The following is a 27,646-nucleotide window of genomic DNA, read 5'->3' as shown; positions in this document are numbered from 1 at the left end:
GCGGCGGCGGGCGGTATGTCCGGCCTGACTGAGGCCCCGGCCTCACGGACGCCTTCTCGCTCCCAGGCGCTCTCGCCGGCCCTCGTCAGGGAGAAGCGCAGCAATACCTTGGACGCAGCTGAGGACCTCGGCGCGGGCCAGGTGAGCTTCCCCGCGGCCAGGAGGCACCCGCCAGTCTCGCCGCCGGCCGGGAGCCGCTCGCCAGCCCAGGCCTTCCCTGGCTTGGCTTGGCTGCTGCGTCGGTCTGAGAACAAGCCTTGGCTTGTGCTCCTCACATAGCGTGGATTTACCCGTGGGTAGATTCACGTTGGTTCAGCGTGGCGCTTTTACATTATAAGGTTTAAGCATTTCTAAAGCACAGTCTAAAAAATAAAAAGTTGAAAAGTGTGACTTTTCTAGGATGCACAGATAAGATCAGTGGATCTGAATCACATCGTCAAACTACTCGAAGATTCAGACTCAGTAAGTATGCCTCGTTATGTCAGTTACACAGTTAGTAATGGGGCCTAGAATAACGTTTTCTAGAATTTCTTTAGTACCTGCCCTAAATAAACGAGAGGACACCGCTGCCTGAGGCTGCAGAGCACAAAGCTGGAATTGTTTGTATCTGGTACTTACTGTAAAGATGGGCATTGTAATAGAGAATGGGATCAAATTTTTGTGTTTATTTATGTATAACCTAGTACATCTTCACACGGGCACTTTTTCAAAAAGATGAAAGGATGTGCATTTAAAAACTAGATGCACAAAATTTCTAACTTACCTGGGACTTTATGAGTGCTTGAAACCTGCAGCTGAGAAACAGAAAGACACACAGAATTACTGAAAGTATGTCAGGAATTTATGTAACTGCCCAAGTTAACTGCTAATATTTCTCCAGGGAGGTGATTTTGAAGGAAGAAGAAATATACAAAGTTCCATGTTGAGGAACAAATATGACTACCTAGGAACATGATGGAGAGCCTAATGTCGTGGACTTCCACAAGAAAATTTGTCAGACTAAATTCACTAAGCCATCAGTTATTTTTTGTCTAAAAAACAATTCTTAAAACAAGAGCTCAACACACCACATTTTAAGTTAATGCCCCACAGAGTAGTTTATTCTGGATTTTTTTCCCTTTGATACAGAGCTAATAGAATAAGCTTACCGACTGAAGAAAAATGTGCTGAATTATATCATTTATTGCTTTTCTAGAGAGATAAGATGTACCATAAAATGCCCTGAAGATTCTGGGCTTGTAGATTCCTGAAACAACTTTCTGGCCTGCCTCTAGTTGCAGCACTCTTGCCTAGCATCGAGATGCACAGAAGAGCTGGAACAAATGCTGTGTATTGCTGACACACCCTGACATACCCTCACGTCAGTTTTTCTCAGAATGTTTCCTGGTGGTGGCCGAGCTCCAATCTAAGCTACTTAAATCTGCATTTTTGTACGTTCATGTCGTGTGTTATGTAGGTTTGGTTTTCTCAGTTATCTTCCACAGAATTCCAAAGAATTTAAAAGAGCCACATCTTTAAAAAAAAAAAAAAGCCTCTTCAGTTACAAGAGCACAGACTTTATACTTGGAAGTGAGGGCTGCAAAGCACTTTCAGAATTTCATTGTGCTGTGTGATTTTTTTAATCTAGTTTCCACTTTTGTTAAAACTTAAAAGGTGATAAACATAATCATTTAATGTTCTAAGGCAAACTGTAATTAAAACCTGCTTTTCTTTCACTTACTTAAGAAAGATTTGGAAAAAGAGCAGCTGAAAACCCTCAAAAAAGTAGTCAAGCATTTTGAAAATGGGCTTGTATCCTTTTTGCCACTGCAGATTTCTGAATTCATGGTGTTTTGTGTATGAAAATAGTTTGACTTTTCAGCAGAGCGTTTTGTTGATGTGCTCTGCTTCCAAATGGAGAGCAGTGATGGTCCACATACATTCTCACAGCTAGCACAGCAGCACCACGACAGTCTCTCGCTCGGTGCCCCCGTTCACCCCCACCCTCATTAGGATGGCGGAGGCCCCAGCGAAATGGGAGTAAAAAAGATAAGCAAGGTTATTGTGGATTGAGACAAGGGCAGGGAGGGCTCACTGCCAATTAGGGTTCTGGGCAAAACAGATTCTAGTACTCGACTTGGAGAGGAAAGTAGGAAAGTTTATTCTACAAGAAACAGAACAGAATAAAAGCAAAAAAAAAAAAAAAAGGAGTAGGATGATGAGAAAATTACAACCAGCACTTTAAGATCTCCCTCCCCCATCCCTCCTTTCTTCCTGGGCCCAGCTCACTGCTCCCGATATCTCTACCTCCTCCCCCCACAACGGCTCAGGGGGGCAGGGATAGGGGATGTGGTCAGTCTCTCACAGATGGGCTTTGCCGCTTCTGTCTTCTCAGATGAGGATGACTCCTGGCATTCTTCCCCTGCTCCAACACGGGGTTCCTCCCCCGGAACACAGTCCTTAACAAACTTCTCTGGTGTGGGTTTTTCCCAGCAGCTGCGGCTTCTGCCGATATGGGGTCCCTCACACGGGACACAGTCCTTGGTGAATATCTCTGGCGTGGGTTCTTCACCGCGGTTGCAGTTTCTGCAGTTGCAGGGTCCCTCTCTCGGGACAAGGCCTCCTCCGGCCATAGTCACTGTCCCTGGCTCGGGGCCTTTAATGAAGTGAATCGCTGCCGCTGGTCCGGGGTCACCTTTAGCAAAATGAGTCTCTGCCCCTGATACAGGCTCATTATCAAAATGAGTCTCTATCGCTGATGCGGGTCTTAAAGAAATGAAAATAAATCTCAGCTTCACCAGTTCTCTCCATAGAATGCAGGGGAGTCTCTGCTCCAGCACGCCTCCTCCTCTCTTTCATCACTGACCTTGGAGTCCGCATGGTTGTTTCTCTCACCGTTCCTACTCCTTGCACCACCACCAGCCAGAAGAAGGAAGAAGGGGCAGAAGAAAGAAAGAGGATGGAGGAAGAAACCTCCCCTTCTGGCTTCTTCTCAAAAAAGTGATCGTGGAGGCGTCTAATTGGCTCAGCCCCAGAAGTGGGTCTGACTCTGAGCTGGGGAGAGTTGTGAGCAACTTCTTACAGGAGCCATCTTTACAGCCCCTTCCCCCTTACCAGAAAAGGCTATCATGTCAAACCATGACAGACACACATAGCCAAGATTGATAAATTAGCAAGGTTCTTGGATGCTAGGTTCATTTGCTACAAAATTCAGCAGAGAGATTTTGCCTCTACAGTGGCTGAAAATTTTCAGAATGTAATTAATATACTTTCAACTCTGAATAGACAAGCATAGTAATTGTCACTGCTTAAGAAGCAGCTGCTAAAACAGCAATGGCTTCCAGGTAGGAGACATTTTAAAGACAAATAAAGTCAGAATAATTTATCTGAAACATTTTTCATATTTACAGTACAAACAGAAAGGATTCCAGTACTAGGGAGGATGTGGGCACATGGAAAAATGTATTTCATTCCATATAGTTCAGCTAATTTCCACAGTGATATAAGCTATCACATTGCTTCACAATTGAATTGTGGCTAAGCACTCACAATTTCTATGAGTCAGTAGATGTGTATTAACTTCTCAGTCTCAGTAGTCTGTGTGGTTTTGAAATTGTGCCTCTCTGTCCTAAATTAAATAACCTCAATATATGTTTGTGTCCAAATTTTCAAATTTTAGTTTTTCACTTGGGACTAGAGTAGGAAAGAATTTAAATACCTCAGGGCTGTCTCAGAATTTAGATAAGTAGATCTGACACTGTGATGTAAAAACTTTTTGTCCTATATTTTTAGATATTCAGAACTTCCAATGAGTTCGTCTGATAAGAATGCTATATCAAATTTGCAAAAGCTGTACTTCTGTAAAAGTAAGGCAAAGTATTGACTCATACGCTTCTTAAACACCCAACTTTGGAAGCACTGGCCTTGTTTTATCTTGGTTATATCTTTGAAGTATGATAAACACAGTTTTCACCTTTTTCTTCCTATTAATAGCAATACAAACAATCTAATTTCCTTAACTTTAAGTTAAAAGCCCCTTAAAGATTTAGCACAAATAATCAAAATTCTTAACCTGTGTGCAGAAAAAATGAATGAACAAGAAGCTTTCACCGAGCCTTTATGTGAACTTATTAAATTATGTGGGTAAGTACTTCAGCCCATCTTTTATAGATTTAAACGCTCCTTATTAACACATTAATACATTTTGTAAAGCAACTGACATATCCATGCAGCATCTTTCTACAAGGCATCTGTATCTGCAAGGCATATATTATTTCACCCTTCCTTTTCATGAACCATGTTTTCCTTGAGTCCAATTTGGCATGAAGATGGGACCTATTTTATCAGTTCAATATCTGTGGAGCTGCCTGTTATGTCCTTCAAAACTATTGTAATTGGCCCCAACTTGCTTGGAAGCAAGAATCCCCAGAGTGTCTTATTTACTGCCTGAGTAAGATGTTCTGGGACTGCTGGCCTCAAAAGATTCAGTAGCTAAGTCATGCCGAGGTATGCTTTGCTGTTTCAAAGAAGCCTGTAAGTGAGTTTAGAAACATGAGGTGACACAAAGGCACTTTAATAGCTGAAGGTAAGCTTTATGACATGACAAGCCATCTTGCAAAAGAGAAAGAACTACAAAAATTGGAGGATTTGGAATTTATAGTTACTTTAAAAACATGTAGCAGGAACTTTTGGACATCTTCATTGTCAGACTGTATTTTAAATTATTCATAGAGTAGAATTTAGTTGTTATCCACTACTTATTAGTAGTTTTCTCCTAAATAATTTAATGGTTACTTATGGAATGTTTGTAACTACAGTTACTCCTATGTTTAATTATAATTGGAGAGGATAAAGAAGAAAAAAAAATAATGACAGATCACATAGTAAACCAGATGTTCAAATAGGTGTTGACATAGCTTCCTCACAGCTGTTAGGTTTAAAAAACAGAACTTCTCAGATGAATCTTTTAGTTCACGGAGCACTTTCAGTTTGGAAAATTTAATTTTAATTTTGGAAAATTGCACCCTTGGGGTTTGCTTTAATTTCTGTGCTATGGAAGTTTCACCACAATTTACTACTCCTCATATGACAAATAAAAGCTCCCTGTAACTGGAGGGTGGGGCTGTTGTTTAAAATTTCCATTCAGATACTAGAAGTCCTGTAAATTTTTCCACTCTTTCATAACTGCTTCTGTTTACCTGACTTCTTCCCAGCTTTTTTTCCAATGGCTATTTCTTGTTTTTCCTTCATATATTGCATTCTTTGCCCTCTTCTGCCTTTTTTCTCTGGATATGTTTACAGAGGTAAACCTATGGGAAAGCTGCTTTTACACTATGAGCTGCAGAGACCTCAGAATAATATTGTGGTGTTTATTGTTACCGAATTTGTAGCACTTACATGTTTACATCACATCTGAATATTTTTCAAATGTTATTGAATATTTTGTAATATCCTATTTTTTAAAATAAATTTTTCATTGGTCTATTTGGGATCAGTTTATTTGTCTTATTTTTATACATTTCAAGAGGTCTTTCCCAGGAGTATAATCCTTTTTTTTTTACCAGTAATTGTATGCCACATGTTTTATACCACATGTATTTTTGTAACACTAATTTTATACCACATGTACCGCTAATTGCCAAAATATAATTGCTAGATGATGAAACTGGAACTTTCAGTGTAGAATCAGCATTGCAAAGAATGTATTTGTCCTGGGAAAAGTGTCTTTATTTACAAAAGGAAGAAGAGAAAAGCTATTGAGCTTTTCTGGTAACTTGGTTAAGGTGTTCTGCAGTGTTTTAAGCAGAGTTGCAATATTTTTAAATTTCGTTTTGCAGGTTACCATTTCAAAAAAATAAATTATCTGATGAAGTAAGCTATTCTGTGGCAGTTTCAGAATTCATTGCACAACTAGGTGAGTGTTATGCCAGAATATAGTTATTATTATGCACAATACAATTAACTATATTATTAGCACAATTTTAATTTCTTGTTACTTCCTTAGTAAAAGAAATTATTTACATTATTAGCACATTCCTCAGTGCTTTTCAGCATTAGAAACCATTCTTTGCCTTGTAGATTACCTGGCAGAATTATCTATTTGCCATTGTCAGAAGCTATGTGGGTTAACTTTATTGGTACCGCTGAAGAACTAAACCTGTCTATAGGCTGTTTCATTTCATTTTGCTCTGAGAAACTGGTGTATTACTGTAAAGACTGAAGCCTGAGATAAAGGGAATGTATGTTCTTCCTGCTTCTTTGAAACCAAATGGAAGGAATGAGTGAGAATCAGTAACTCCTGACTCCCACTTCAAACCTTCAAAACTCAACAGCCTGAGACCTATCACCTACAAAGGTAAAATACAAGTCAGTTTAGTGCTATGCACTATTAGGAGTAGCAGTTTCTGGATTCATCCTCTGCTGATCTGAGCCATGAGCTTCTGTCTTTCAAAAATCAGTTTTAAGGTAGCAAGTGTTGTAGATCAAAAAAGATTCAGATCAAAGCAAGAATGATATATCATCTCACTTAATGGTAAGATTAAAGAGGTAGCACAATCAGCCTGTCACATGTCAAATGTTTTGAGAAAAAAATATTTAGGAGCCAAGTAGTCTACTTTCACCAAGTAGACAGCAGAATGACCTCCTGGTTTCAGATAGTTGCAGATTTTTTTAGAGTGGTATGTCTAAAAGATTGTTTATATTATCCGTATTAGCCACTGAATTCTGTTTGTCTTGTGGAAAAGGATCTCTTTCTGTGCTCCCTTTATGTCGTGTCTTGTCTCCTAGAAGTGTTGCTGACATGGTAATAATGACTACAGCCTAGCGTAGTTTTCTTCTGACTTCCACAGCTTCTGGCATAACATCCAGTCTCTTGTAAGAGTTTGCAGCCATAAAGCAGAGAACATTTTGATGTACCTTATGCTACTCCTCCAAGGTCCCTTTGTCCTCTTCAGTGTAGGAGTTCCTTTCCCTTGAGTATTTTATAATCAAACTTTGCATGAAAGGAAAAGAAACACTATATAAATAGAAGTGTTGAGATTACTTTCTAAAAAGATTGTAAACTTTGTAACTTTTTTATTTCTGTTTCTGACAGGTTGTTTGATGAGGGTGCCAAGCTCTCAAGTTAGAATACAAATCTGTAAGTGTGTTGTTAGCTTCTATACTATGGATTTACCAAGAAAACTCCTTGCAGGTAAAGCACAGTGTTTTTAAGTGTCACAGGAAATCAAGTGTTTATGATCCCAGCTACTTTGAAATTACTCTTTTAATTAGTTATGGATCAATTTTTCTTTATAGTTACTGTATCTAGTGTAGTAAATAAATCATGTTGGAAAATATGTCATTATCATGTTTTTATAGAACTGCAGACTCAAAATCTGACATTAGTTCATCAATGTACAAGGAAATAATTATTATATTTATGTGGTTAGGATTAAATAGTATCCAGAAAATGTGAAGTGGTCACAAATTCTCTGAAACATGGCTAACGGAGGAAGAAACAGTAGTTAGGATCAGTATTATAAGAACAGAAAAGTAATTATAAACTTTGTGTATGTAGCCTAGAGAGAAGCAGATGTGGTTTCACCTGTGTGGCTTGTGTGGGATAGATTTGAGCCCATCTAAATTTGATCGAGTTCATGTTATATGGACACTTGTCAGCATAGGCTTTGAATTTATTATGTGACTTGTCTCTGCCAAAAAAGACTGATGATGCATGGATATGAGCTCAAGCATCATCCTCTGGTATTATGGATAGGCATGCAAACTGCCATCAGAATCCACTACTATTAATTCCTTTGACCATTGTAGTAGTGCCAGAGGCTGTTATCAGGTAGTCAGTCATCGATCCCTCCTAGAGAGGCAAAGAATCCCTTGATGTGAGACAGCACAAGATTTATAGGCAGACGAGCTACAGAACATTGCTACACAGTGTGGATCCAGAGCACAGCTGAGGGAGCATGCTGGGTGTCCGTTTGCTCCCTTGCTGTGTTCCCACAGTGTGACAGTAGTTCCTGTACCCTTTTGCTAGTTTGTATTTATTTTAGTAGGCCTACAGAAGCTGCAGTTGCAACAGTCCTCACGAGATTCTAGAAATATGAAAGCATATAAATCTGGTTTTACCATACAAATCTCAAACCCTGCAAGCAGCTGTGTGTACATTTAGTCATATATCTGTAAATAGATAAGTGGATGTTACATATTGAGAGACTTTATTCTTCTCTAGATCTAGAAAATAAGATATGTTCTCTCAAAAATGAAGAATTTTTTTCAGTTTGATTTTAAGTTCTTCATCTCTAAGCATATGTGTAAATCTTGCCAAACTTTGATCCCACAGAGATCTCTTACCTATAAAGTAATACCAACTTAGAGCCTATCACGATTTAAGAGCCAGTCAGAGTTTATGCTTAGTTAAGACTTGTTTCAGTGTGAGGATTATCTGCATTTATCAGTCTTGCATTTCATTGATTTGTTAAACTTTTTAAGAGAAACTTTACTTTCATAAGTTAGCATATATAAATATAAATTTATTTTCTCAATGCTTCCCCTTCCCCCATGATTCAGTGAAAGAGATATGCATATGCAGAAATAAAAGTTAAAATAGGTACATACTAGAAAGTCAATCTTATAAATCAAAGGTTAGATTCACATATTTTAAGTTATATAATAATAAAAGGCATTAATTATCTGTTGAATAGGCTACAGAAGAGAGTTAAGTCCTACAGCAACAATTTATTTCATGACTTGAAGAAGGGGTTTTGCTTCTGTAATGCTGCTTGTTCTTTCATTCTGTAAATTCTAGGAAACAGTTTATGTAGCATTTTATTATTCTTCAGGTTATGTCTGTGGATATGCTTCAGGCACTATTAATACTAAGACATAAGAAAAGAAGTTTTTTATTAGCTTTGTTTTTTTTGGATAGTTTTAGGGCTACGGAAAGATGGCATTCAGTTCTCAGTCTTTCTTGAGAAAGGATGAATATTTTTTGAAGTAACCAAATTCTAAGTATTTACTGCATTGTAACTAAAATTATTGTATGTGCAGGTTACCAGCCAACAAGTGCAAACTATAAAATTGAGATGGCTGAATTAGGAGGATTAGCAGAAACTCTTGTTTTGTCATTAGCATTAGTTGAAAATCAACTTACTGAGAAGTTGTGGGTACTTAAAGCTCTCCAGCATCTCTCCAGCTCTGGTTAGTACAAACTGTTCTTTCAACAATCTCATTACCATTGATCTTAGATCATTTGTTCTCTAAACATGCATAAACCAATTACTGACCTACAGGGAATTAATTATTCAGATTTTCATAATTTCAGGAGTAAATTGCAGACTTATGATGAAGGCCCAAGCAGCCAGCAGGCTCTGTTTGTATCTAAATGATGTTGACCCCTCAGGACAGCTGCTGTTCCATTCCTTAGAAGTCCTAATGAACCTCTTAGAAAATACCTCAAAAGAAGAAGTTGTTACTCAGCTCAGTGGCTTGGAATGTGTACAGTAAGTACTGGGAAGCATTTTATTAATATTGTCATTTTGGAGACATCTAAAACATTGCTGTTGTGTAGCATTTTGTTTGAAATGAATCAAGAGCAAATACAAAAGGGGAATGTAGATCTCTTATTAAATCCTCATTAAGTTTTTAGTATTAACATGTCTGATTCTCCAGAATGGAAGCACTGCTGCATCAGACCTCATAGCCAAGCAGTCCATGATTTAGACCCCTCAGGCATCTGTTTCTGTTTCAGCAACACAGATAGCACTGTGGCCTGTGAGATGCCAGGAGATAATATGGGATACAAAAGGTGCCTGCCAGGTAGCTTACAAACTCAGTGGCTAGGGTCCAACTAAAAGCATATCCAGTCAACTGCAAAACTATTTCATTGTCAAACCTCTCTTTATTTCATGAACGCAGAGATGCACCACCAGGTCTTACTCTTACAGGCCAAGAGTGTGCTCTGCTGCATAGTGCAGGAGGTATAGCCCTATCTATTGCTTTTTATGATGAGAAAGTTAATTGCACCATTTTGAAGCTAATGGTAGGCTCAGCAGGCCAGTGTTACTGCATTGTTGAAATGCTTGTTATAAAATTAGTAGGAATTCTATGCTATGATGTACAAGGCTTCACTTTAGATTGTCTGCTGGAGTAAGTAACAGTCTCTCCATTAGTGCATTACACTGTTTTAACAATTTAGGATTAGGCCATTACTTCTCAATAATCATTCAGCAACATCCAGTTCCATGCCTGAGTAAGCATTATGTCTTTCTATTTGTTAATTGTAATACATACAATGGAAAGTGCAATTTGTAATACATGCACCTTGTATATATGCCTAAATTCGATGTCCAGTGGAACACATAAGAATCGATTTCATAATAAAGTTTTAGATCCTTTTTCTTGCAGTTAAAACCTTTGAAAAGCATCATGTTGAATGAGAATTCATGTACCTAGAGCTGTCTAAAAATAGAATACAAAAAGCAAAGGTAAAATACATTTCACTTTCTTTTAAGTGCTTTGAAAGAAGTATTTGTAGATCTCTTGCATGGTTTTCGGCTTTATGATCATCAGCTGCAGCATGACCTCTTGGTGATTGCCACATTACTAGCTGAAAACCCTGCTGCACCTATGATTGTAAGTATTTAGAGTTATAATCCGGAGATTACTAACTTCTCTTTTGCTATTATATACTCGGTGTATTCCACCATTAGAGTTCTACGTTTGTTCTACTCTGTCTCCAGTGCTTTCCTCTTTCTTAGATATGCTGAGCACAAAACTAGCTTGCTTTCTTCAAATCCTTTTACCTCAAAGACATACCAAATCTGTAGGTCATTAGGCTGGAGTACTAGCATCAACCTTTCCTAATACTTAGAAAATTACACTGACACTACTCATGTGCAAAACTTAATCTTGACTCCTGTATTCTTGTACAGGTTCTGAGATGTTACAAAGAGTTTGTTATTTGAAGATGTAGGAATACAGGCAGTATTCAGATGGCCCAAATTCAACTCAAGTATCTGTGCCTCATAACCAGAAGCAAGAAGGGTCCCTCAAAAATCAGCTGAGAATCTCTAAGATACTGATAAAACAAATGCTTAGATCCAATTAATAAGGAGCAGATAAATTCTTTCTAAGACTAAGTCCCACAAATGTATTCCAGAATGCACTATCAGGACGTGCCTAAGAAGCAGATAACTCATTCTTCTGTAGTAGTCCAGTATTTTTATGAGGAAACTTCAGAGAAGTAATTACTTACTAGTTTCTATTAGAATTTAGTACTATATTAATCAGCAAGCAGAAAACATTAATAAGTTTAATGTTGTTTTTTATTTACCCACTTAGCAATGTCCTTGTACAGACAATACAGATACCATAGAGACAAAAGCTAATAGGCAATACTGTTGTGTACTTCAATATTTACTTAAAAATTACTTCTACAACATTTTTCTGATTGTTAAAATCATTTGTGTGTATGCTAACTTCCAGAGCTAGGCTAAACAAATCTGAGCCCAGCTTTTTGGGGGTGCATCTAAAGTGCTGTTGCAAAACTAATATAACTGCATGATTCTCTGGGGATGTCTATGTAGTGTTCTGTGAGTTTTACTCCTATTGTTTGCTTGTGGAAAGCTCTGCAGTGGATTTGCTGGAGTACTGAGACCAAGCTAATGTATTTCTCAAGTAAAGCAATGTTCTGGTGGCTTCTAGTCACCTCAGAAACAAAGCTCTTTTGCCTCTAGTGTGGTGCATGAACACGCCTTGGCCTTTGTCCTCTCTGAAGCTTTATTAGACATAATTGTTCTTAGCTCTCTAAGAGCTGTGAATTACAAGATTTTATTTTCTGAATTGTTAATATATAGTATTTATAGATGCTTCTTGCTCATAGATACAGTTTTCATGTGCTTACTTGGAAATGCACTGAAGTTGAATGTAAGTGTATTAGTATGCATAAGTGAAGGCACAGAGTTGTACATACTGACAATCCTGGTGTATGAATTCACACCTGCACAAATGCATTTTAAAAAACACAACTCTAACAGTAGCAAGAACACAATGTTCTTGTGTGGAAGATTATAGTAGTGAATACCTGTGTTTGGGACTTCTCCATCAAAGTTCAGACTTGTACTGAATGAGACATGGGTTTAACTAATTGTACCCTTAGGACTGTAGTGAGTTAGTATTGTACAGTGTCCAAATGGTTGATCTCTTCTTTGATAAAATTCTGTTTATTCTGCCATAGGATACGTTAAACTCTGTTCTGAAGAAAAAAGCAAAACTAAAATTAAATCATAAGTCTTAATTTCACTGCAACTTAATTAATGCATATTTTTTAATGCCCATTAGGAAAGTGGATTTACAAAGCTTCTAATTGCACTTGCAACATTTTCTGAAGGTAAGAGAATTCATACTGCATAATTATGCTATTTTTACTTTTTATGATTTTTTTAATAACTTATCTACAATTTCCTTCATAGTTAAAATTTCCAATCCTTTGGTAAAAGGTCTTAAAATTACCTATTCATATGAAGATTTCGAGATGAAGAAGTTACTATTTAATGTAATAGCGGTCTTATCTAAAAATCCATCCGCCATACAGGTATGTTGTAACAGAACAGAAGATACAGTAAGAAAAAAAACAGGACAAAAGAATCATAACAATGTTATTTATATTATTTAGCGATCTATCTGGCATAATCCAGTAGACTGAAATTAGCTGCAAATCAAGTAATCATACGTAGGTCCAAACCAAGTCCTGCTGTTTAAAAGCAGCATACGGTTTCTGTTTTAGAAAAATTACAAACCTAGACCATGCTGGGAAAATTAGCTGACAAGTGACTGTAAAGCATTATTGAAATACATGTGAAGAACACAGTAAAGGTTAACAAACCACAGCCTGTGGGAATGCTGCAAAGTATCAAGAGAGTTTGTCTGTACTTGTAGTGTTCTTAATGTACCTTCTGAATAAAAAATTATTTTCTTAGTGTAGGACAGATAAAGTTGACTCATTGCTTTTGTGGTTTTTTAATTGCATGTGAAACCTGTAAGCTTTTTTTTGTTTTTCTTTTGTCTTGACTCTTCAGCTTCTCAGTGAAAATGATGTGATGCCAGCTTTGCTTAGTTATGTAAAGCCAAATCAAAAGCCTGGATTTCATGACTGGTCTGCTGCTGAATATGAAGAATTACAGCTTCATGCAATTGCTGTTTTAGCTTCAGTGGCTCCCTTATTACTAGATAAATATTTGTCCTGCCAAGCAAATACACTTCTCCTTGTGTTTCTAGAATGGTGTGTAGGCCAAGGTCAGTAGATACTCATGGCTTTCATGCACGGTAACCTCAAAATGCAGCTCAACCGGGCTTACTTTCTTGGACAGGAAGGAAAAATTTAAAACTCATGAAGTCGGAATAGTTCTTTTTTTAGTAGGTCACTTAGAAAACTAATCTTTCTTTTAAAATGACCATAATATTTATTCACTACTGAAGGATAAGCTGGTGCCACTATAGTGGTATTCCTGCAGCTGTGTGGGCAGCCACACACCTCTACTGCCCAATGTTTTAAGCTAGTCAGATACACTCGATGTGGCAAGAAGTCCAATCAGTAATTCTTGCCATGAGGCAGGATGTGTTAAGAGCTATGTAAACTTAGATTTGTACACAGTTAGACAACTTCCAGATGGCTTGTGGCCATCAGCTAGGAGTATGGGCTCAGCAAAAATGTAACTAACTGCACCCAGTTTCATGGACTGGTTTTCTGGAGATTAATAGTTTTCATCAAAAAATTGTAAGTTTTCCTAGGAAGAATTTTTCCTCTGGCTCTAACAGATATTGAAAGGCTGATATTACATGTCTTACTAAAGAAGATATTTTGAGTTTTGGAGACTACTCATTAAACTACTAAGTTTTAAAAAATGATTGTAGTAATTTTAAATGTTCACCAAATCATACCTTTCTTATGAATGTAAAAAGTATAGCTCTACACAGAAAGGGTTATTACTAGATGGTTTTAAACAAGCAGCCTTTCTGATATTGAGTGTGTTTGTTTTCAGCTTACATTGATATGTCTTTTTTTTCCCTTTTTCCTGAGCATATTACTAATTCTGAATATACAGTCTGCCAGTAACAAATATTCATTGTGATTGTTCCACAGATTCTTTCTTTGGTCAAGGTAACAGTTTCCATGGAACAGGCGGTCGTAGCAACAAACTTGCACAAATGCACTACAGCCTGAGAGTGCTGAGATCTGTTGTTTCCCTTTATGATGATGCTGTGAACCTTAATTTGTGTGACCAGGGAGCACTTAGCCAGCTGCTGGGTAAAGCACAATTTGTATTGCTGTACTTAAATTAGTACATTTCTGTTGACATTAAGAATGTTCATGCTTTTTCCTGTGCTGTGGTTTTTGGTGTGTTGCTCTTTTGCCTGCTGAAAAAGTAAAAAACATAAGACAATTCATCCAAGATGTAAATGATTTCATTTTGAATTTTTTTGCCCTTGAACACACAGAGTTGAAGGAAATAAGCAAAATAGACATCTGTAACAGCCTAGGTGTTTAGTTTCAGAGTGAAAGCTTCCCCTTCTCCCTTTATTATACTACATTTCCTACATCTTTTCATTGTGGTATCCCCCAGGAACTCCAGCCGTGAGCCATTTGTTCTACCTAAAAAGGTGATGTTGTCATTGATGTTGTCTAGAGTAGGAGAAAATTAGTAACTATGTACTTTTATTTTAATAACATTATGAGTAATAGAAGGAGAATAAAACTATTTGACAACTGTCCTTGCACTTAGAGTATTTTTGTGTTCGGTAACACTTACCTACTGTTATATTTGGGTTTAAGTTTCAGGACATAGTATTTTTTCTTTTCTTACAGTTATAAAAATAAGAATCTTTGGAATTTAAAGAGTATGTTCTAATAGAAAGGATAGAAACAAAAGATACTATATCCTCAGCTAAAAGTTAAACTCCAATGAAAACTCTGTGAAAACTTAAAGATTTTTAGTGAAAGCAAGATTAACACTATACCTTAGATACCAGATTCAAATAATTTTTACTTTGGAGGAGTTCTGTGTCTGAATATCCTCTTTCACACAGTGGTTCCAAGGCTGATTTTCTCAGCAGTGGTGATGTTTTATGTCTCTCCCACTTTTCCACTGCCAGTACAATGTTTCTGAGGCTGTGCAGTAGAGCAAATTAATAAGTTCATTTGCTTTTTCTAAGAGTTCCTTAATTCATATCAGTTCCCTGAATTCCTTGCACTGGCACAACACAAAGGGCAGACTGAACAAGGAAGAAGTCAGTGCAAGCTGCTGTCATTAACTCTGTCACCAAGAGTAAAGTCCACAAAACTACAGCATTAGACTGCTGCAAGCTATTATAAAACACAAGCTATTATAAAACTGAACAGCATAAGTAGATTCCCTTTAAAATCCTCTGTTGTGAATTTGAGGGTTTTTTTAACTCAGCAGCTGTTATAGAATTCTGACTTGTGTATAGGACATTCACATGTGTAAAATTTATTCATTTATAGACATCCTAAAGTATGCAGCAAATAAATCTAAAGAGAAAGAAGATGCCATTCTACTGGAAATTCAAGCTGATCTATTGTTTCTTTTGTCTGCTCTTTGTGAAAGTGATCTCCACAGAAAGGTATGTAGCTTTCTACCTCATACAGGGCAGAAAATGACAAAACATGGTATATTTTCATTTAAAGGATACTGCTATTTTTCTTTTCTATTCAAAAGCAGATTCATAGGTAATAAGCCAGGTCTGATAACTGGTTTCTGTGACAGTGACAATTAAACTGCACAATCACTCAGAAATCCACCAGGAAGTGACTCACCTACTTAATTGCTAATTTAGAATCATAGAATCAGATAATCATTTCGGCTGAAAGAGACCTTTTAAGATCGTCAAGTCCAGCCTTTGTCCCAGGCCTATCAACCACTAAACCATTTCCCTAAGTGCAACATCTACCCATCTATTAAACCCCTCCAGGGATGGTGACTCCACCACCTCCCTGTGCAGCCTGTTCCAATGCCTGACAACCCTATCAGTAAAGAAATTCCTCCTCATATCCAGTCTGAACCTCCCCTGGCACAACTTGAGGCTGTTTCCTCTTGTTCTATTGCTTGTTACTAGGGAGGACAGACCAACATCGACCTCACTACAACTTCCTTTCAGTTACATGATTTTAAAATGACTATATGAAAGTGTGTTAACAAATGACATTAGAAGTTTGGAAAAACTGAAAATCTCTTTCCTTTATGTGTATCATAAGGAATATATCCTCCCCTAACAAATGGGTTAAATTTATCATTTTTTTTTCTATTGTTTTTTATTTTCTTCTGTGTAGCTGTTTAGTAAATATTATTTTTAAAACATATTGCTTTAATTAACATTTTAACAGGAACTCTTCAGCTATGAAGGGGTGGATATACTTATCCCTTTCATTCAGATGGATCCAAAGAAGTTATATAGTGGAGTCGGCCACAATTATCTCCTCTTCAGTACACTCGACTGCTTATGGTTAGTAAAGTATTTTAGCAGCAGAAACTCTTAAAAAATGTCTTATATTTTTTAGGTCTGCAGTACTATGGCCCCTTTCTCTGCACATAGGAGCCTTTCTTCTATTTAAAATGTATAAAATACCTTCATAAAATTTGACCTATTAAAAATGTTACAACAGAATATTCTGCATGTATTCTTTTCTGAAAAGGCATTCAATATGACAGCCTTACTCCCTACACAACAGTCTAACTCTCCACACAAAGTGACTTCCTGATGTGCAGAGTTACCTAAAGCCTTCTGAGAAGTAAGCAGAAAACAAGAATAGACCAGTATTAGCTAAGAACCGTGTAAGCATAAGAAGTGTTTGTAAACCAGCTATATTGGGCTAGAAATATTTTTAAGATTGTTATCAGAGCATGTCAATACATAAGATAACCAGAAGTTAATTTGTTTTAAGGCAGAGGATGTAATAGATTGAAAGGCATGTGATATGTTTGTCTGGGAGAAAAGACTGATGCAGGAGATCCCTTCAGTTTCTGTGTTAATGACCATAAGTGAGGAGATATAAGAAGGAAGCAATAGCAACATGAATGTGGGTGTTGCCATTTTAAGCTCCGAGGAGCAAATACTGTTACCAAGAAAATGGACTTTCTTGTCTCACTCCCTTGATTCTGCTGGCAGAAATATTCACACAGCCCTGCAATAAGCCAGATTGAGGACATGGTCAAGCTAAATTTAGCCTATTTTACTGAGTTAGTTTTAGTTCAAATCCATATTCTAATCCATTTCATTGTGAACCTGCCAAATTTCTTGGGCTGCTACAAGGAAAGTGTGCCATCTGCAAGAGAAGAAAGAGCAGTCAAGTAAGGTATATTTAGTTATACAGAATAAATGAAGAGGCATTTGCAACATGATTTTTTTACTCCCTTAATTTATGAAGCATATTGCATACCAAATATGTTTATGCAACTCAGTAAAATTATTTAGCTGCTTGTAGAATGTTCTAAAGCATAAAAATGTTTCTACACAGAAAATTATCTCTGTTCAAGGTCCTGTGTCATTGGATGTGACTTTGCAGAGGATTATTTTCTTGAAAAACAGGGCATTTTTCTCCTCCTGGATTTGTTGGCAGTAGGTGTTTCTATTATTATTGTTATAGAATGAAAGAGTAGTAAAACAACATGGACAATTTCATTAATTTTGTTACGGTATCTCCTAAGATTATTATAATACTAACAAAAGACCAGTGCATGCAATTCCCTGAGACAGGAATGTAATCACACACCATGATATCTGCTCGGTAATGATTGTATGGGTTTTCCATATATCTTTTTAAAACATAAGTGTTTGACTGAGTTTTAACCAAAAATTTACTCTTTTTTTAAAAGAACCCTCAAACTAGACTCTTATTTTGTATGACATTTCTGTTTAGAAAAGGACCTCAATTCTTACTTCACATTGAAGTTAATAAGAGAAGAAATAGTACATGCTTCAAGGCTTTAAAAGTTTTTATTTTTACAGTTCCTGTGTACATGTATTTTGTATGTATAGCTGCTTCCATGTAATTTGGACACAGCTGGCACAGGCATTTCCTCTCCCGCAAAACAAGCATGAACCTTTCTTGTTTGATTCACTTCTCATTTTTACCAGTTGAATGCCAGCCTCTGATACCCTTGCAATGCAAAGTTGCAGGCCCTTCTCTGCTCTCAGCTGCTGGTAAAGATCTGGCCACAACCCAGAAGAGGTGCTGTGTGGTGGTACTCAGCCACTGCCTTCAGAGCCTGATTCTTGCAAAAATAAATCTTAGTAGCAGTACATTCCGCAGCATGTGGGCCAGCAGGCATGTATAAAAAACCGTTACTGAATTCTGCACACAGGTATTCACATCTTGCGTGTTCCTGCACTCATTCCCCGCATATTCCATGACTTACGGAACTTTACATGGCAGGATTCCAGAAATTTGGTAGATTTACAGGCTTATTCACCAGTTTTGTGCAAATAATTGCCATTAAAAGCTTGCAGTTGCTTGATTACATATTATATGATTTCTCTGTTTTCTTGAAGGGAAACGTAACTGTCTTTTCAACAGTTTGAAACATTTTTTTCTTTTTCCCTTCACCAAGTTAAAGGAGAAGAAACTGTACAATATAATTCTTGGAATCTTAGTTGAATTTTGTGACAACCCTAAAACCACTTCACACATCAGTACCTGGCGAGGGGAGAAAGATCAAACAGCAGCAAACCTTCTGATACAGTTGTGGAGACAGGAGGAGGTGGAGCTGGGAGTCGAGCGTGATCAATATGGAAGGATTGTTGGTAAGTTTTATGATGCATGTCAAACTGTGAACAGTTCCACTAAATATAGTAAAACAAAGACAGTGGGGTTTTTGGGTTTTTTTTTTTTGCAATCCTGATGAAAGTAAATTACAATATTTCTGCCTTTATACTGTAACTATTACCAAACCTAAAAACCCGTGTATCTGTTTAACTGGAGTCTGGCCACTAGATGGCATTTTCTGCAACGGCTGAGACTGAACCAAGTAATGAACAGCCCTATGACTGGTTTCCTGAATAGCTCTTCTAATGCTGGACACTAAACTACTTCATTACTTCCACAAAAGGCATCAGTTTTTGTTATATGTTGTAAAAAGAAGTAAGGACGGTGCTTTGTTCTTGCAAATCTTTATTCATGCTGATTAATATTTCCTGGCCTAACTTACATTAAAATTCTTGGCCAAACTATCAAAATTATTTGCACAGTATCCACAGAGTAAGATGGAACAGTCTTGTTTTGGAGGAGGTGTCACAGAAAAGAATATGTCCGTAGCTGCCTGTTAAAGATCATTTTACTTCATTACATAGATGGAATTTCCTGTAAGTCAAAGAGTTTTGAGAGCATACGCCCTTATTATTATTCTACTCTGGTTTTGTGTTTTGAAATTATTAGACATGAAGAGACCTATTGCTAGCAACTTCCAGAAACATCAGGAAGTCATACCCATGCCTGCAAACTGTCCCAGTTTTGCCATCATGGAAATTTCAGAAAATATACGGGCAAAACTGTATTCATTATTGTGCAAACTAGGTAAGACAAGTGAATTGCCTTGTCTGTGTTATGTTTGTCATTAAACTGAACTTCTTCACTGGCAATCAGTAAAGTCACTATTGAAAAAAAAAGAGTCAAAGGAAACTTTGAGATGGATCATCAACACTCTGTTGTTAGTAGCTGCTTGCTCATCCTGTTCTTAGATGTCCATATTGGTGGGGATTTCAAGACATTCACAGTTCTTTGCTGCCCCTACCATTGGGAAGAGTTTTCTGAAAATTAAATTTGCTTAAAATGTTCCCATAATTTGTTTTCCTACACACAATATCTCTTTCACATAATTTAACAATGTTACATTTAATTTTGTTTCCCTATATGAAGAAATACTACTTTCTGCAGATGTTACTCATTGATCTAATTTTCTAGCATAACGTTTAATTATTCGCATTGTTATTTTCTTGAGTCTTTCCAATTGGATCACATTATGTATGGGTAGTGTCCCAAAACTGAGCAGAGTAGTCCAGCAGAATCCTCACAAATAGAGCTACATTGCTCTACTCATCTTGTAAATAAACATCTTGACATTATAACATACATATTAGTAATTACTATATTCATAGTGGGATTTGTACAGATAATTATTCCTACATGTAGGATTTTTTACTTGTCCTTAGAGAATTAAATTCTGTGGCTTTAGATAATTAGTCAAGTTGGCAAGATTCATTTACATGGTAATACATTCTTTTGAAATGCTGAAGTCCCTCCTAAGTCTATGTTGTTGGCATGCTAAATATGAATACTTATTACATTCTTGTCTAAAAACCTAAACTGAAATCTAGGTACATCCATAAATTTTCTTACCTGGCTGTAGGCAAAAAAACTCCTACAGATTTGTTTGTCTATTTGTTTCACATTTCTTTCAAGAACCAAACTGAACCAATATGCTCTGGCTTCTCCTTTTCCCCTTTTAAAAATATACATTATGTTTGGTTTTTCATGTGCATTTTTCATAGGTTCAGTGATAGTCAGTAGTTGTTCTGAGATTGCTTCAGCCAATTCCCTGGGTAACCTAGAGAACCAACTGATTTGAAAACATCCTTAATTTCTCTAGAAACTATAGCTGGTTCTTCTTCTGTCGTAACCCAGGTTCTTTCCTTTTATCAATGTTAATTATATTAAATATTGGATCGCAACTAAACTCTTTATTAAAGCGATAAGACATGAGATTTTTTCCAGCTTTCTCCTATATTCACACATACCTCTTACGTTAGTTACATACATTTTATTGTCTCTGTGAAGCGTAATTACCATTCAGTGCCCTAAAAATGAGGCATAGTCTCAGCAATTATACTTCTCTACCCTATTCTTTTACCTGTGTGCTTTAAAAAGATGAAGGCATTATGCTCAAGGTTCAAGTCTATGAGATGGAGGAGACCTTCATCTCACAACTTTAAAACAAAGGACCGGTCACCCTGTAATATGACTCTTCTGCTGGCTACTTCCCAGCTAAAGCAGTTAGTACTGAATTGCTTCTTTAGAAACTGTGACCTGTGCACTCAACTGTTTGTCTGCTTTAACAGAATATCAAACCCTTACCATAAAAGCATAGCAAATACAATACAAGCCCAGCTGTCCAAGTGATTGGAAGGTTACTGGAGCCCCTCATAAATAAAGAGTATAGAGTGAATTTATTATGGAAAAAACAGAGTTTATCACCAAAAGCCTGCTCAGGATTAGAAGAGTGACTGGTGTATGTGTGATGAAGATTTTGCATGTGATTATATTATAAGAATGATGTCTGTTTTTAAAATATTTTAAGACAAACTCATCATGTTGTTAATACTGAAAAGATTCATATTCTTTTAGGTTTTGAAAATTTGCCTGGCTTATCTGCTAAGGATCTTGTCACACTTGCTGTTATACGGCATTATATTGACTTTAAAGTGAGTACTGTGAAAAAAAATAATATTAGTGTATCTATTTGCAAAAATAGCAAGTATATCTCAGGATACATCAAATAAACATTCAAAAGCTGTCACCTCTGTCACAAGTCAGACATAATTTCACAGCAAGTGTAAGCTAGTATTTACCATCAAAATAAAGTCCCACTTCCATGATTCCGGCACTCCCCTGACTTTTACCTTGTAATGCTACAAATGTTTCTGGCTGCATAGAAAATAACACTAGAAACCAATGCTTAGTTAAAAATAACTCAGCAAAAATAGTTCTAACTGTTTGTCAGATCAAGAAATAGGACTATGTCAGGATAGGAGTAAGAAACTGGGGAAGAGTTGGAGAGTGGGACTGCCTGCTTGTGCAGTAAGGTCAGTTGGGGACAGAGGAGTGGTTTGCTAGTAAAAAATACATTAAGTTTACATTCTGATAAAGGTTTTTCTGTGGTCTCCCATCTTTGTCCCCACATGTAGTGTCTATCCATACTGTCAAAAGTTAAGAATGTTGTGCCCATAGAAAACAAGAACAAGATAACAAGCTTTGTGGGAGCCATCCTACTCAAAAGATGCTCAGTTCCTGCCAGTTTACTGCTTAAGAACAAAGCCTGTGAGAGCTTGAAATGTTCAGGAAGTAGCAAAACTCAATCTTTACTTGATAATTCCAGCTTCTGTTTATATCTCATATTGCAGTTTGTTCTGATAATGTGCACAATTTGAGATTTTAAGAACCAGCCAGTAGAACACAAGACTTCACTCCTGTAATTTGGTATCTTATAGCTGTCTGTGTTTCTTCTAAGTTTCTTTAGTTAACAACATTCCTGTTACTGCTCTGTGGAATGAAGCTTGGGCTTGGGAAGGCTTAGAGAGGATTATCATGAAAGGATTTGACATAGCATTACTAAAGTCTAACCTTGCATAAAAATTCTAGGAAGTGAAAGAAGAATAATGAGTTAAGATTGTTGCTCTATTACATTTTTAATAATTGAAACAGGAAAAAGAGAGAAATATCAAATAGTGTGGTGTGTGTTTCACACACAGGTTGGAGAAGTTTGGAGTGAACTGTGTACAGAACTAAAAGAAGAATTTAGACCTGTGGCATCAGATGAGAAAGCCTTGGAAGTTATTTCAGAGATGTCAGAAGATAGTGGAAGAAAGGTTGCTGCTCTGCAGACTGAAGTGCTTGAAAGTCAAACTCACCAAGAAATCCAAAAGGAGAAAAAAATATATACAAAGGTAAGACATGGAGTATTTAAACAAGTAAAGCCCATGTAAAGCTTTTTTGTCAACTTTTATGAAGATTTTTCTTACAATGTTGAGAATTTTGTATGTGTACACTGCGTGAAGATATTTTAATATGTCTCAGCAGTAAAATCTTCCCTTTGAATTAAATTAGGGTAGGTAACCTCTTCCAATTTGTCTAATTTTTCTGGTACTTAGAGAATAATGTGAAAAAATGAAACAGTATCATCAGTGATGCATCAGCAATGGTGCAATAAGACATGATCATTATGTTACTATAAGAGTTGCACTTGTGTTCCTCTATGGCAGATAATAATTTAAAGTACTTATTACAACTACATCTGCTTCTTAACATGACACATAAGCCTCTCTTATAAGCTTGTTCAGCTGAATATTCACAAAGCTTCATTACTTCACAAAGTAGGGCTTTGTGCTTCCCAGCATGCTCAGAGTGAGCACATGTAGGCGTTTTCAGCTCTGGTACTAAGGCAAACAGCTCAGCTACTGTCTCATTCTCTTCTCCTTTCTGAAATTATTAGTTAGTCCGGTAGTCTAAAATCTCATGCTAGTGTTTTTGAGGGATTGTCATACATTATGATGCTTACACCTTTGTCACCAGAACTGATTTCATCTCTATTATTCAGCATTTGAGACAGAGACAATACAGAAAGTATTCCTGAAAGAATTGAGGCTTTTCCAATGTCTGTGTTGGAAGAGGGGAAAATTTGTTTACAACAAAAAGGTAAACCTTTTTGGATGTTAAAGATATAGGTGAAGTCTTTAAAGGACAAGTATGCTACTACAATATTATGCAATCTCAAGTGAGAGGAATGATTTAAGGCCACCCAAGTGTGAACATGCTATCCAAATACCACAAGCAAAGAGCTCAGGAAAGCTCATGAGAATAACATTGTGTGGCATCTTATAAATTTCATTGATGTTACAGATCCAAGCTATCCATAAGCAGAGAGAAATGGTAAATAAATCTTGGGAAAACTTCTTGACTCGGACGTCAAACTATGAGGCTTTGAAGGTAAGAAATCTGAGTGATGGAGCAAAATTTACATTCATGGTGCAGTTATAATAATTTGGAATTTCTAAACACATTTCTTAATCAATTATGAGGATAGTCAATAGAAGTTACAGTAAATTTTATATTCAAATAGACACAGAAGAATCAACCATAAGATGCACTGGAAAAGCTATGCAATCATCTGTCCTGCTCTTCTGTGGTTTTATGATTTGTTCTTCTGATTACAGTCACAATTTGAGGATCAATCTTGTTTATGCACTTGCAATGGGGTGTGTGTTCTGTATAAATATGTGTATATCTGTCGTGAAATTGTTGAAAATAAAAGTCTGGGCTTTCTTTTTTGGTTTGTGTTTTTTTTAATACTTCCTTCCCTACTTTTCGTACAGCATCTTTCAAGATGGGAAATACGATTAAAGGAATTTATTTTAGCAATATATGCACTTTTCCAAATGAACATAAAGAGTTTTTGGTCAGACTAAATTGGAGAATGAGCTAAATCAGACTTTAAAAAAATGCTTTGGCAGCTGAATTTAAATTGTCTTCCTTTCCCAAAGATTATGCAAAAGAGAACAATTTTCTTCATGTGCAAGCACCTCATTGGCCTATGGTAAAGTTGTATGCTAGAATTAGAAATTCAAAAGGGACAGAAAAAAACATTTGGAGGACTACAGCTAGCTTGGTTTTAACTCAGGCCTTGAAAAGCTGTTTTAGGCACTTGAGAGATAGGGTGATTAGAAATGGCTGTCATGGAGGACAAATCATGCCTTTACAACATGGTTAATTTTTGCAGTAAAATTATTATCTCTGGATTATTATCTTCTGGAAGGAAGTGGATGTTCCTTCCCTTGGCTTTAGTAAGGCTTTCAAGCACAGTCTTGTGTAGCATCCTTGTAGGCAAACTGGAGATATATGGACTGGACTGCATATAGGTGCTGTCCACTACAGCTGGACTACAAGCTGGATTAAAAGCTGGCTGGACTCATTGGCTCAAAGGACAGTGGTCAGTGACTAAAGTTTAACTAGCAGGCAGTTTTGAGTGACATTCCTCAGAATTAATTACAGGATTGATATTGTTTTCAATAATTACTTGGATATTGGGTCTCCATGCAACCTCATCATGATCATGCATGACACTGGGCAGGAGGAAGCAATCCATATGCGGGGAGATAAAGTGGCTACTCAGCAGAACCTTGGCAAGCTGAACAGATGGGCTAAGCTAAAGCTCATGCAGTTCAGGAAAAGAAAATGTGAAGTCATACATCTGGGATAGATTAAGGTTGTCATGCATCAGTACAGCCAGCCGACTGAATACCTAAGTAGATGTGTACTAGTGTATGACAAGCTGAAAACTGAGGCGACAGTGTGCTCTTGTGGTGACAAAGACTAACAGCATATATGGCTACCATGGAAAGAAAATAGCCTGCAGATCACAGCAAGTGTCCTTGTAATTTATTTTGTTTTCAGGTCCTCAGTACAAGAGAGAGTCACCTGAGGGAGAGTACTTGAAATAGAATTATCACCTCATTTATTTTGTCATTTTGTTTGTATCTAGTTTATATATTCCTAGCAATTTATTCTGATTAAACAAATTTTGCTTTTGTCCTAACTATCTTTAGAAAGCAAAAAGGCTTCAGGAAAAATCAATAGAGGCTTCCAGATCTAAATCGAAGACTCAGAATGGAGCAGTCCATTCTACTGATATTAAAGGCCTTGGTACAACAGTAAGTAATCCCTAATGACAGCGTTATTGTCATTATTGTGTAAGCAGTTTGGGGTTTATTCTCGCTGTATATGTGCTGCTGCCTACTTCTTAATAAGGTTTATGTTGGCAAGCTCCAAGTATGTAAGAAAGAATCTGTGTCTCCTGCAAAGCACCACTTTCCATTCTGACATAGACAACAGGTAGTTGGTCAGAATGAGATTCAGGTCTGCAAATTACTCATTAAAAGTGTGGACAAGATTGTCCCAGTGCTACTTGACTTGTACCTCTTGTGGCATAGCCTGTCATGAAAACTTTGCTGAGATCAAGATTTCATTTACTTACTGTTGGGTAATTGTGGGTGATCTCTATTACATCAGTAGAGATGTCCTTTGTCAGTAAACATGTTCCTGACTCTCATTGCATCTGCAGAAAATATTTTTTTCTCACTTCAGGCAGTGAATTGAAGTGTGAGAAAATAAAAGTCATTGTTAAGCTCTTATTCAGCCAGAACAACATATTTAGATGTTGAGTTTTGACAAGCTGAAGTAAGAAGTGGGAGAATCTCCATTGCAGTCAGTAATTGCCTTTGAACTAGCTGGAGGATTTCTGTACATGCATCACAAGTAAGGAGAATTTTAGGAGGAGAGGTAGCTTCTTTCTTGCTTATAAGTTGCTCTTACATGCAAGGAGAAGTAAGGAGTAAAAAAAATGAGGTGCTGTTTTCAAACTTGTCCAAAGGCAAGAGATTCTATTATCATGGGCTCTCTGGCATGAATGGGTAATGAAAACTAAGGTGGCTGCATCCTGAAAAAGAGGCAAGTCATGATGATGTGATGAAGGAAGGAGTAGATTAATAGGAAGCAAGGAGATGGTCTCAGGGTGCTAGATTGGGATTTTTATCAAATTATCTTTGTCCTAAACTTCTGAAATATATGGATGGAAACATCTGTGAATGCAAGATGAAATGGGCTGGAAAAATGATTTAGTTACATGCATATATCAGTGCGAGTGATAATCAGAAATATTTAGCAGAAAGTAACTGAAAAATTTAGATATAAACACAAGTATTCTGAAAATTGTTAGTGGAGTGAAATACATTGTTTGATTTTATTTTGAAGATACGGTCCTCAAGCCAAGATTATTCATTTCTTTAGAGGGAGAGGATTTAACAAGATAATATCTTCATAGTTCTATAATCAATATTTAACAACTCTAGATAAAACAATGAAAAGGTTAGTCCATTTCACAGAGTGGATGTATTAAGAAAACAAAGATGTCAACAACATCAGATAAAATTCCTTGGGTACATTGCTTAGAAGACTTAAAAATGACAGATATGGCAATCTTTTTTCATGGAACATTCTTCTTTCCTCCTCTGTGCCAAACACCCTTAGTAGGGAGAGATGAAAATTACGGTTGTTGCAAACCAGTCAAGGTTAAGTAATCAAACATGTGAGCTACACGCACTCAAAGACTCGCATTGTTTGTTTTAGTAAGTCATGGTATGGATATTAAGGTGCCACTCAGGTACTTAATCAAAGATCTGAATCTATTCAGTATAAAGGGTAGCAGTGAGACTGGAAAGTGTTTTCCTGTAGCAGTAGTTATAGGCAATTGAATTCTGAGAAAAAAGGATCTGTTCCCGTTTTTTCTTTTAAGTATTAATGTATAGTGAAATTCTGAGGACAGAAACTGTGGCTGATATTACATGCAAATCCATACAACATTGCACAGCAACTTGTATTGTAATAAAGGCTTGAATGTCTTTTCGTCTATTTGTAAGATCAGATATGAAAGGAGAAAAGCAGACTACAGAAAAAATACCCGCTGAAAAACTGCTCCATCTTATTCTTTTGTATTGATGAGAACAATTTGTAAATTTAGTATAAAGGATAGTTTGAGTGGACTTCAGAAACCTCAGCATGCATCTCAGCATGTTTTTGAGAGACGGTTCATTTTTTAACTCTCATCTCATTTTCAATGCTAATGTGAATGTCAAGCAATATATTTATTTTGCTTTTCAGATTGGATCTGGTCTCTTGGTAACTGTTGAAAGTACACCTCCTCAGTTAATTGGAGGACCGCTGACTGTTACAGACCTCACTCTTAGAAAGCCCTCTGTTTGTGATGGAGCCTTAAAAAAGGTGAAAAGAGCTAAAATTTTGGACTAAGTCAAGAAAGATTCAGTACCTGTAGAATAG

The 27,646-nt window shown here is 36.8% G+C and overlaps 1 protein-coding gene across 1 annotated transcript; it reads left to right on the top strand.

The window, feature by feature from the left end:
- CFAP69 (cilia and flagella associated protein 69) lies at positions 1-27,646 on the top strand. The gene is given in 23 exon segments (XM_061997411.1): positions 1-141; positions 400-462; positions 1,726-1,791; positions 4,013-4,122; positions 5,817-5,893; positions 7,073-7,171; positions 9,022-9,171; positions 9,296-9,473; positions 10,485-10,605; positions 12,313-12,361; positions 12,444-12,565; positions 13,050-13,266; positions 14,114-14,278; positions 15,494-15,612; positions 16,373-16,491; positions 17,523-17,604; positions 18,597-18,789; positions 19,421-19,558; positions 21,386-21,462; positions 22,510-22,704; positions 23,657-23,743; positions 25,360-25,464; positions 27,470-27,646. Coding segments are annotated over 23 exon segments (2,835 nt in total). The 5' UTR covers positions 1-15.

The sequence above is a fragment of the Colius striatus genome, chromosome 5 (genome assembly GCF_028858725.1).
Source record: "Colius striatus isolate bColStr4 chromosome 5, bColStr4.1.hap1, whole genome shotgun sequence".
Classification (NCBI taxonomy): Eukaryota; Metazoa; Chordata; class Aves; order Coliiformes; family Coliidae; genus Colius; species Colius striatus.
The sequence above is the reverse complement of the archived record's forward strand: the minus strand, read 5'-3'. Positions and strand labels throughout refer to the sequence as shown.